The sequence below is a fragment of the Desmodus rotundus genome, chromosome 3, assembly GCF_022682495.2.
Source record: "Desmodus rotundus isolate HL8 chromosome 3, HLdesRot8A.1, whole genome shotgun sequence".
NCBI classification, from domain to species: domain Eukaryota; kingdom Metazoa; phylum Chordata; class Mammalia; order Chiroptera; family Phyllostomidae; genus Desmodus; species Desmodus rotundus.
The window spans coordinates 4347300-4360205 of record NC_071389.1 but is presented as its reverse complement, the minus strand read 5'-3'; the positions used below and the strand labels follow the sequence as shown (position 1 = coordinate 4360205).

The 12906-nt window shown below is 37.7% G+C and overlaps 1 protein-coding gene across 8 annotated transcripts in view; it reads right to left on the bottom strand.

Moving 5' to 3' along the window:
* Nucleotides 1-12906, bottom strand: part of RERE (arginine-glutamic acid dipeptide repeats) — a 392196-nt gene that overhangs the window by 185632 nt on the left and 193658 nt on the right. For 7 of the 8 annotated variants that reach the window (XM_053920116.2, XM_045190485.3, XM_045190486.3 and 4 more), the window contains one exon: nt 12624-12749. The exons of the other annotated variant lie outside the window; for it this stretch is intronic. In XM_053920116.2, coding sequence (XP_053776091.1) covers nt 12624-12749 — 126 coding nt within the window. The remainder of the gene's footprint in view (nt 1-12623; nt 12750-12906) is intronic. 8 annotated transcript variants of the gene reach the window in all.

Here is a 12906-nt window from a genome sequence, read left to right as displayed (position 1 = left end):
TCTTCGTCAGTCTCCCTGCTTTCTCAATCCTCTCCCCTCCATTCTAGCAGGAAGGCAAAAATGTGATTTTACACCACCTCACATCATGGTTCCACTACAGGGACAAACCTCCCTTAACTGGGCTTTGTCAAGCTGACCATGCTCTTCATGAGGCAGAATCAAGTCTTTCAACAGTACTGACTCTCCCCAAAGAATGTATCATACCATCAATATTGAAACACTAAGGCAGAGACTGAACTCTCCTCAGGCTGTAGAAGAAGGCTTCAAACTTCACCCGGAAGATTCCAATTGTGCCAGTACAATGGACAAGTCCAATGATATTTCCTGGTAACAACGCCTCCTGCGTAACTTCTCCCAGCCTGGTGGATGATGACAAAGCACTACCCACAAAGGTTCTTCCTTCTCTGCACTCCCAACCTTTGCATTATAGTGGGACCAGTTCCACTAACAGCACTAAAACAGCAAATGCTAGTTTCTTCTCTCTGCCACTGAAGCTCACAAAAATGGGGTTGGTTTCTTTTGCAAATTGGTTGCCCGAAATCACACCAGCCATCTAACAGATTAAATCCCTGCCCCCATTAAAAACTACAGAAAAAAAAAGTCAACTTACATGATTTTCTTCACATGGGAAGAATATAAAACTCAGCATATATTAATCAGTGTGTCAGGCTGACATAATATGCCAACTGCATTTGATGTTTGCTAAGAGTATCGATACAATAATCTGTTAACCACCCATCTACAACTACAAAGAGAGAGAAAAAAAATCAAGGTTAAAACAAAGGTGTGTATGTGCCCAACACTGTTTAATAACTCCAAAGGATACAAAGCACTTAGGAATAAGTAAATCATAAATGTATTCAAGAGCATTATAAAATGGAAAGGAATTATCCAAAGGGCTCCACCAGCCAACTGAATTAATTTTAACACAAAATGCCTCACAAACATCCCTAGGTGACAAATCACCAGCTGGGGCAAATTGCAGATAATGAAACACCGCAAGAATGGTTCTTTTTAATAATTTAGCCCATCAAGGAGTGAATATTGATTCTTGTTTTCAGCAGAAGGAAAGTGTTATCTTCAGCCTTATAGCTCAGTGACATCAAGGAATTTAATCACAGTGCCTTTCTTGCCATGCAATCCTTAACCTGTCACCTTGGTTTTTTGTCATTCTTCAGCCCTTGTCTAGAAAACCCCTGGTCTCATGGATGAGTCTTCCCTACTTAACCCACAGTAACCATAGCAGCATTTCAAGTTCTACAGATTAAACATATCAGTCAATTATTACTCGCCAGCTGCTTTTCTGTTAAATAATTTTCATAATGCATCAGATATCTTTCTACATTCTCAACTTGTTTGTTAACAAATCTGCTCAATATCTTAAGAGCAGATTGATATTCAATCATAATGTAAGTGTGCCAATCTATGGACATCTGAGGACGTTTCTAATACATTCAAGAAGACATTACTAACAAAAGGGAAAACCAGCGGAAAACACTAAGTATCAAATACCATTTCCCCATTCCAACATAAAGGTCATAAAGTTCCTAAACTTTCAGGAAAAATGAACTAAGTATTAAATTTAGTGGTAATACTAATGTATCCATATTCTTGCATCTTTATATGCCATAAAAATACTTTAAAAATTTTAGACTGAAAACAAGACGATGATTTCTGATTCAAATATAAATCAAACTGCTCTCATCCCTGACAGAATGTCCTACACTCAAGTTTCACTACCCTAATATTCCATCAACGTCACTCAGCTTTCTTTATGCTGTGGACAATGAGATCCACCATCTACAGAGTGTGTGAGAGGGGTAGTGGGAGTCGGGGGCAGACATTCCTGCTGCTAATTTGCCTTTTGATGTGATTCTAAAGCAAGGACATCAAACTCATTTTCACCAGGGGCCGCATCAGCCTTGCGGTTGCCTTCAAAGGGCTGAATGTAATTTTAGGACTATATAAATGTAACTACTCCATAACAGGTAAGCGAGAGGTCGGTGCAGGGCAGGATAAAGCAAGGTGGAGAGCTGGATTCAGCCCACGGGTCTTGTGTTTGCCACCTGTGTTCTAAAGCATCCCTCCAAGATCCTTTGGATCAAGGTACCCTAACCCAGAGAGCTTCAGGTCCAAGGTCAGGACATAAATCTTTTACTGGACACCAAAGACATCTGTAGCTACATTTTTAGGTCCTTCTGCTCTTCCATCCTATAGTTTTCCACCAAGGGCAGGGCAGCAACACACTCCATTTGATTCAGGCATCAGAAAGAATCATCACTGTCAAAAGGCTGTAACAATGGGCAGCAGCCTCACAACAACACATTCCTCTGTGTGGGGATGAACTATTTTTCTATGGTAAGAGCACAGCATGCTCCCTTCTAATAAAGATGCAAAAGGCCAAAAACCAGCGTTATGGACCCGAAATCAAGTAAATGCAAACAAAACCATAAAATAGCCTCATGCTATGTTAGCTGATGTGCACATGTGTACAAGGTGTATGTTGCATGAGTTTCACAAGCCCATGAGAATTCCAAAAGGTTAGTAAAAAAATTTAACTTGAGCTATATATTGATACCTACTTACTATAACCTTAGCCTGGAGCATTTTCCTGGTCCCACACCACTCTTTCATGGGAAGTGGAAGGCAGGGGAGATAAACACACACTAGTCGCTTCCTTATAAAAAAAAAATAAACAAACATGCATATGAGGTTTTTCTGGCTAATATTGGTCAATCTTTCTCTTGACTGTATCAAATGCCATACTTCCTATCTGTTGATGGTCCCACTCAGTCACGATTAACATATTCCTTTTTAAAAAATCCTTCATTACCTGATTGAAATTAAAAAAGTGTTTTTTCCCCTGTCCTGTAAATGAATCAAACTATTAATATTAACTCAATGGTTAAGGAGCAACCTGTCAGAGTCAGGAACTGTTTTAGGTGCTGCAAACAAAAGGTGGATGAAACACTGCTCCTTCATTCAATCTGACCAAAAGGAGACCATAGATATAAAGTGGCCATGGTATGATGTCACGGACACCGGCTGGTTGTCGCTCCCTGAAGAGGAGCAAGAGATGGGAAGTTGGGAGATAAAGAGGATTTTTATTTTCATTTCAATTTGTATCTTACATTTTATAATACACTCATCTTCTGGATTATTTATTTTATAATTTCATTAACAGAGTTTAGAGCTACATGATTTTGACTCTGAAAAAATTTACATACAACCAAATAACTAAGTAGTACTATCATGACTGTCACAAGCTAGTAAGTAAATAAGATAAATGCAATATGCTACATGTGTGCCAAGCAAGGGCAAAGTCAAATCATAGCAAAATACATTTAATACAGGTGTCTCACTGATAACAAAAATAAAAGTGATAGAAAATTGAGGATCACAAGGAACCCAGTAGTCTTAACATGCCATGTATGATTGCCCAGTCCCTAATAATCTGGGTCATAAGCAATCAGTCACAAATATATGTCAAAAGTGACTACTTCATTTCAGCAAAACATCATCATCACTCATTCTATTAAATGAATGTTGAGCCCTGGCCAGTGTGGCTCAGTTGGTGGAAGGTTCAATTCCTGGTCATGGCGTGTACCCAGGTTGTAAGTGCGATTCCCAACCCAAGCAGGAGATAACCAATCGATGCTTCTCTCTCACACTAATGTTTCTCTCTCTCTCTCTAAAAGCAATAAAAAATGTCCTAGAGTGAGGATTAAAATAATAATAAATAATAATAATAATAATAATAATAATATTGCTAGTTAGAATTTTATTGGCTTTGTAGTTTGGTCTAAATTAATTTATAAATGTTCCCTTAAAGCTGTATTAGGGGTTTAAACAAGCAGATTATACCTAATCTGTGTGTTGGAGAAGGTGGGAAATTAAGTAATATGGGAGAACCACAAAAATCATTTTTTTAGGTACATAAGATACTCAGGTTTGAGAAACATAAGAGGTCCTGGAACTGTACCAAAAGTTCTACATCCCACAAACGACACGACTAATCTGTATTTATAACAGTCACTGGGGTGGAAGCCAAGACTTCCATTCACTGAAGCTGACTGCCCAACAAAATCTCCTGGGGAGTTCTTGGACACAAGAACAACTAAAATAATATTCTGGTTTTACAAGCAAGGAAACTGAGATGCAGAGAGATTTAAGTAATTTGATCATTAGCAAATGTTGCTAATGTGAATCAAACCAATATCAAAATTTCAACAGTAAAAATGTGGGTTTTTTAAAACCATATCCATGATCTCTCTCTTCTAAGCAGCTTTTCTCTCTCCTGGAGCCTAAAAACGGAACAGGACACCCTAACAGATTTTTCCTTTCTACCAAAAAAAAAAAAGTCTGAAAATTCGTAAAGTCCTTGCGCTGCTACAATAAACAAACAAAACTGAGGACTCAAAAGTTCTCTTCCATCCCCCACTTATCTCTCTCACTTTTTCTTTCTTTCTCTCCTTCCTGCCTGCCTGCCTTTCTTTTCCTTTCTCCCTCCCCCTCTTGCATTTTACTCAAAAATCCCAAATTTGAATTAATTATAGGTGGATGATGATCTATTTCTCAAAGATAGCAATTCAGTTGTAGTACAAAAAATAGAAAGTGCTTAAAAAGGGTGACATTCTGCAACTGCCACAGAGATTCAGGCAAAAATAATCAATAGGTGCTAATAGGTATGTGCAAACTTGGTGAAGACCAGGATATTTACATGGTCTCAAAGTTTCTCCCTACAAATTACTTATTAATTACAATGGGAAACTTATCCAAGTGATCCAAGTTAATATTGCCAAAAATGTTACAAACTGATCCCACGTGTCCTCTAATATAAGGCACTTAGGACACAATGCCATTAATACAATAGTCCTGCCTAAAATGCATAGTCTAAATCTAATAACTGGGAAACAGTGAATTACAAACATCTGGGCTGTATACTTTAAAGCCACACCAATATGATGGAAAATAAAAAAAGGCGAAGGAACTACTCTAGGTTAAAGGAGACTAAAGAGGCATGCTAAGTGTGATGCTGAATTGGATAGTAGGTCAAAAAAACCAAATTGCTATAGAAGGCACTGTGGGGAAATATGGCAAAACGTGTTTATAGATTAGATTATAACATTGTATCACATTGTTAAAATTCCTGATTTTGGTAACTACCGTATTTGGCTGTGTATATTGCTCACCCACATTTTTGGCCCAAACTTTCAGGGAAAAAAATCTTTTGTTTTAATTTTTAATTCAATTTTTCATTTATTTATGTTTAGATACTTGTTCTTTGTATTATAAATGAACTTTAGCATTTATTTTTGAACATATTATGGTACAAGAGATTTTATGTAACAAATAATTACAAAACACAAGAACAGATACAAGGTATTTCAGGTACTACCCATGTATAATGTGCATCCTTATTTTTCCCTCAAAAATTTGGACAAAAAAGTGTGCATTATATATGGCAAAATACAGCATACAAGGGCTATGAATGTCCTTGTTCTACGAAATACATACAAGTATTTAGGAAGTAAACAGTCAAGATGTCTGCATATTACTCTCCATTCAGAACAAGGGAATATAGAGTCCCAAAACTGACCCACAAAAATAGAGTCAACTGATCTTTGACAAAGGAGCAAAGGCAACACAGTGGAAAAAGGATAGTTTCTCAACAAATGATGCTAAAACCTGGACATCAACATGAAAAAAAAAATCCAATAGACTTTATGCCCTTTACCAAAATTAATTCAAAATGGATCACAGACCTAAGCGCAAAACAAAAAACTATGAAGTTCCTAGAAGACAACTTCAGAAAACTTAGATGACCATGGTTATGGTGGCGCCTTTTTAGATTCAACACCAAAGGCACACAATCCATGAAATAAAGAATTGGTATGCTAGACTTCATTAAAAATCAAGACATCTGTTCTGAAAAAGACACTGTCAAGAAAAGGAAAAGCTATAGGTTAGGAGAAAATATTTGCAAAAGACAAATCTGATAAAAGACTGTCATCCAAAATATACATGAACTCTTTACACTCAACAATAAGAAAATAAACAACACAATTAAAAAATAAACCCAAGACCTTGACAGACATCTCACCAAAGAAGATATACAGATAGCAAATATACATATGAAAACATACTCCACATCAATTTCATTAGGGAAAAGCAAACTAAAACAACACTGAGATAGCACTATGCACACCTACCAGAATAGCCAAAATCTAAAGCACTGACACCAAATGCTGGCAAGAGTGTGGAACACCAGAAACTCTTCATTCATTGCTGGTAGGGATGCAAACTAATACAGCTATTTTGGAAAACAGTTGGGTTGTTTCTTTAAAAACTAAACATATTCTTACCATACAATCCAGCAATCTCACTCCATGGTCTTATGTCCACACAAAACTGGCCACAAGTGTTATAGCAGCTTTATTCATAACTGCTAAAGTTGGGAAGATGCCCTTCAGTAGGTAAAAGGATAAACTGTGGTACACTCAAACAATGGAATATTATTCAGTGTGAAAAGTAAGCTATTAAAAGCCATGAAAAGATATAAAGAAAATTAAGTGCATATTACTAAATGAAAGAAACCAATCTGAAAAAGCTATATATTCTGTGTAATTCCAACTCTATGATATTCTGGAAAAGGCAAAACTAAGGAGAAGCAAAACAATAATTGGTTTCTAGGGCTTAGGAAGAAGGGAGGGATGAACAGGCAGAGCACAGAGGATTTGAGGTCAGTGAAAACACTATTTATGAAACTATAATAGTGGATTCTTGGCTTTAGAAAGTTGTCCAAAGCCATAGAATGTACAACACAAAGAGTGAACCCTAATGTTCACTTTGGATGATAATGATATTCAATGTAGGTTCATTAATTATTACATATGTACCACTCTAGTGGGGAGTATTGAAAATGAGGGAGGTTATTCGTGTAGCGGTAGGGAGGCATGTGGGAAATCTCTGTACCTTCCACTCAGTCTTGCTGTGAACCTAAAACTGCTCTAAAAAATAAAGTCTATTTTAAAGAAGAAAAGGAAATGACAAGTACCTAACATTCAATCTAACTGTTTACATGAGATCTAAGATAAAAACAGAAAATAACTTCCAGGCATGAGACATCATAATTTCTATAGACTCTGAGAAGGACTGATTAACCTTAGGTATGTTATGCAAACTTCACTTCAGTACTTAAGAAAAATCTGGTACTCTATTGATGATGGCCTTAATATTAGTCATAAGAGATATTGCCACCAAAAGAAAGTTATTATGATATCCTAAAATGTTGAGGTAATTGTTCAGGTAAAACTAAAAACAAAACTAAACAAAACTTCAAGCTCTACTTCCATGGAATGGAATGCCATGAAATGTCTTTAGTAATTTATACTAGTAAAGCTAATTCTGGGGAACTTGCAAAGCCTGGGAACTCCACCTTCTTGCTTAGATATTTTTCAAACAGTATTAAACAGCCCCCAAAATACAAGGCTGAAAGGCCTAACAGTGCCTGTGAGTAATAAAGGGTGGTGAACTATGCCTAAAAAAAAGGAAGTTCAATAAAACCTAGAAGTAATCATTGCATCTCGCATAGACCTATGATGACAAAAAGACTACTTAAATAGTAGGCAGTTCTATAAAATCATAAGGTTATTCAAATCTATGTTCTGAAAATGTGGCTTGATGCTCCTTTTGTTTAAAAAAAAAAAGTAGCAGGTGAATACCATGGAAAGACAGATTCGCTTTTATGGGATTGTAGGGTATGAAAATAACTGTTCCAAGTGAAAGGAATTAATCAGGGAGTAGTATCATATTGGATGTTTTAAGAATTTTTTTAGCTTGCTACATTAAAATCCAATAGTTATGTGTCAACTTTCATTTAAGGGAGTTGATTAATTCCAGCATTTGTATTGGCAATTTTTCTCAAAATTCAGTTGTTTTAATACCTTTAACTACAATCAAAGGTAAAAGGTAATAGTTATTTTTGGCATATATAATGTATAAGCAGCAGACAGGTAGGAATATAACCACTTTATTACTTTTAAAACAGCATTTTATAATAAATGTTCACTTTTAATTATTAAATGGTACTGAAGTCCCATGTATGAGAAGTACCAGTGTTAGAAACAATACTTTAAAATGATAAATGTCTTACATAAGCAAAAAATAATAGTTCTAACACTAGCTTAAACTAGATATGAAGAAAAGGATTCTTAGCTAAAAACTAAGAAGTAAATGGCGACCCGCATGAGCTTACTTGAAGGACATCCCTTACAGGTGGAGAGAAGTCAGTAGAAGCAGTGGAAAGGGCACTAACCAGAGACCCAGGAGACCTGGCTTCTGACCTAAGCAGCCCCTCATGAACCACAGGGAGTGGGGAAAGCCACTGGGTCCTAGCTTCCCACTGTGTGTTAATGGGCAGGTTCATCTGGATGGAGAATGGATTTATTCAAAAGGAAATGCAAAACCCAATTTCTTACATGTACCAAGTTGTACCTGAAATAAATACATACACACTAACAAACAAAATAGACTACAGGAATTATTTTTCAAATGTGTATACAGTTAACCCTTGAAGAATATGGGTTTGAACTGCACCAATACACTCAGACAATAATACTATATAACTACAATAACTACTGTACTGTTTCTGTATCCATATCTGGGAGTCAGCAGATGTGGAGGGCCAACCAACTGTACGCATTTATCTAATGCCATTTTTTATAGGGGATTTGAGCATCCTCCGATTTTGGTATCTGCAAGGGGTCCTGGAACCAATCCCCCACAGATACCAAGGCATTTAAGTTTTAGCAGAGTCAAAAGTTATATGCAGATTTTTGACTGGGGAGAGATGGAGGGGCTGGCCCCCAATGAAAAGGGAACTCACAGTAGCTGCTGGCCATGCATTTTTTAAACAAAAGAACACTAAAGATATGACCACCACAAGTGCTAACAGGAAAACAAAATCTATTGATACTAAAAAGGTTCTCACACCACACTATTAACACCACTGTCCACAGTTCTTAATCTAAATTTTTTTCAACATTTTAGGAATCTATCAATTAGCATCATACTCCAGAAAATTGCACTTACATATAATAAGACTTTGCAAGGAATTTCAGGAAGCCCTCAAACTCAAAGAGCCCACCTAAGGGCCTATGTCTAGATTAAGAATGTCTACAACACAGATAACTTATTTAAAACCTGAATTTATATGACAAACATCTGTGTGCTAACAGATAATGTTTAATGAATGATTATATGCTATTTAATGAATTATTTCATAAATCTTTGCAACAACCTTTTGAGGTAGTTGGTAATATTATACCCATTTTCAAAGTGATAAAACTAAGGGTTAGAAAAGTTAATTAACATCACGAACATGTCAGGAGAAAAAACATGTTCTCTAAAAGATAACGCACCAAAACCAAACTGGTAGTTAAAAAAAAAAAACGACTGATAAAAAATAGATCAACCCTCTGCCTTATTCATATTATATATGTTAGCCACTTGACAGAGGTCTTAAACATGAAAAGATATAACTAAAAAATTAAAACGCTAATAAATCCCCTAACTAGTCCTTGATCTCCTAGTGGGGAAGAGGACAGGTGCAGCCAGTAATTCCAGCCTGCAGAGCCCCGTCCACAACAGTACAAATGAAAGTGCATCCCCTTTACACGGTTACACCACCTCTGCTTTAGAGAGTTTGTCGTGCCTATACTGTGATCAGTGAGGGGTGGGAGGATCATCTCTGCCCAGTCTACAGAGGATCTGGGCAATGTTTTCTTTGCCATCTCACCTCCCTCACTAGCCCCAAACTACCAGTAAACACAGTACTCTGCTAGAAAACATCCAAGCTGACAGATTCTTAACAACAAGTAAAACTGTTGTCTTCACAACACTGATACTTTAAAAATGAACAAGTTAGAAATTTATAAAATTAAATCTTATGAGTTGCACTCATTAGTGCAGAAACACAGATTACATATACCTGAATATGCAAAGAAAGTGAAATTATGATGCAGTCAATGCCATCCTGTAAAAACTAAATTAACAAAAATAGTCTACTAGGGAAGACATCTGGTGTATCATGGCAAGAAACGTTAATGATATTGTCTGCAACCCTGTAATCAATTTTTCCCCAGCAGCTCTCTCATTACACTGTATTAGATCTGTGTGCCTGCAGAATTTATGAGAGCTCCACACATGGGGTTGGGGGAGCTTTGCCAACTGCATCTGATTCAGATCCAGCTCAAAGGACTTGGCAGCACGAAGTGCTGTTAAAGAACAATCAATACAGTTAGCTTTATGCACCATCATCTTGACTGAAAGATTTATCATCTTCTCACAGAATCTTCTCAAACCTACATGTGATGGTATCTGAGTACAGCACCAATCATGAGCTCATTTAAATCTCCAGTGAATGCAATATTTTTGCTGCTAAAAAAATGAAATATTGGTCATCACTAAGGCTAATAGAAAAAGCTTACCATTAAGGAAAAAATTTTAGATCCATTCAGCAAATCCTGGTTAGTAACTATTGTGGTAAATCAAACAGTCTAACAATAACATCCACACTGATTAGAGAATAAAAAAAACATCAGCCTGAAGGATAAAAACCATTTCTTAGATATATATGGAAACAATATGGTAATTGGTAAAAGGTGAAGCTTTTGAAATGATAGTCAAGTTGGGACCCTGCTAATTTGTCCCTTAAAATGTCAGTATCTCTCTTCAGGGATTAAAATTAGACTTTCATCCACTATATTGCGTTTTATCTTACATTGTGAATGGCTATTATATCAAGAGTTCCAAGGCTTCCATAATGTGAACATTTTAGCTGGTCTAATTCTTGATAAATTACACTGGCAACTACCTAAACATTACATTGTTGTGACAACTTTTCCTGATTGTTATAATTATTAATATCCTCATTGCTACTGTCTTGTTCCTCTTCATTTTATGCATGGATGACAGCCCTAGCCACCTAATGGGAACTTTCACAGTCTTTCCCCACTCTACACTGCCTTCTGCTCCCCAATGAACCTTAAGCAGTGATTTGCAAATCAGCTTGCAGGGAATTAAAAAAGCATGTAAAGGCTCTTTTCTGCCTCTCACATAAAAATCTCACCTTTTCTAACCTTTTTAAGATCCTTTATAATCTGGTACCATTTTATATCCCCAACCTCTGCCTCCCAAGACCCACTAACCTATGCTCTTCATTGCAGTCCTGTGGTCTTTTCACAACTCCCAGCTTCACCAGACTCACTGTCTATGTTGCTTATAGAAACAGGCTGACATGTATACCTGGAAGGCTCCTCCACTTTGCCTGTCCACACGGTACTGATGTATCAAACACATACCCAGCCCTGACTGGCATGGCTCTGTGGAAGACTGGGCATCATCCCACAAACTGAAAGGTCGCTGGTTCAATTCCCAGTCAGGGCACACGCCTGGGTAGGGGACCAGGTCCCCGAATGGGAGCGTGCGAGAGGCAAACCAATTGTTGTTCTTCTCCCTCCCTTTCCCCTCTCTCTAAAAATAAACAAACAAAATCTTTAAAACAAACAAACAACAACAACAAAAAAAACCATACCCAGCTCCTCAAAACCTACCATCACAAAACTTTCCTAGTGCTACCACCCATTTGGCGCACTCTCTTCTCTTTGTCTCAAGATATCAATGTTCTACACTGCAATTGAACAATTCATTACATATCGCTAGTATCTTGTATTGTGCATGTGCATCTGTGATGGCTATTTTCTTGTTGTTTTCTCATTGAATATGAGTTTTGAGCCCCACAGTCAGATTACATACAAGAGAAAGGCAGGTCTTAACTTCTTTAGTGATTGACAGCAGTTGCTCAGAACAATTACACCTGTCTTTAGGAAAGCTTTACCATGAAATCCTCACAAAGGAAGGAAGTGACAGGTGCATACACAGCTTTCAGAAAAGGTAAGATACAAAACAAAAACAGCCTTCGTGGATCACTACCTCCGGGTCCTGTGTTCTAAGGGATAACTAACTAAGGACATTTCATCTTGCTTCATCTCACACACATCCCACATTCCTGCCAGGTAACAGAGGAATTACCAGAGTATGACTGAGGGCACTACATCTATACCCCAAGCCACACTTTGAAAAGTGTTTTATTCTATAGCTGCCACTGTAGAAAAGCCTAGCTACTTCTGAGCAATATTCTACAAACAGTCAGCTGAGAGGACAGTACCCAAAATAGTTTAGATTCGTGGGCCACGAGTCCCGATGGTCCTGGGGAAATGCACGTTCCACACTTGGTCTCAAACTTACCCCCTTTTTTCCCCATTTCAGTTGCCAACATCCATACTCGCTGCTGATTGCCAGCTCCTGCTCCTTGCAGCAGCCCAGCATGCTCTCTGCTGGTGCCAAATACCCTACACCACCCCACTAACTTCTGGAACTGTCCTAGAGGGGTAAGGCAAGTCCCGTATTTTGCTTCCTCTGTGCATGTACTTGTTACTCCTTTAAAAACACATACAATACAGCACATTTTTATAGGGGCTCTGGGGAGGGAGGTAATATTCCTATTTTATACCCTATGGATATAAAATACTGACAGCTTTTAAAAACGGGATTCTCCTTACCCCTACAGGCCCTCTCCCGGCTTCAGAAAGATGCTGTGGTGGCTGTGACGCCACCGGCAGAGAGCATGCTGGGGGGTCACACAAAGCAGGAGTTGGAGATCTGCAACAGGCCTGGGAGTTGTGGACCTAAAAAAGAAAAAAGTTTTAAGTTAACGTGCCCAATGTCCCCTCATACCCTGGTTACTAGGGGCACTCAGCACACAAGCACGTATCTATCTGCACAAATCCTTTAGCAGATGGCCTCTGAAATCTCAGAGAATTTGTTCTACAACTAAAGTTAACC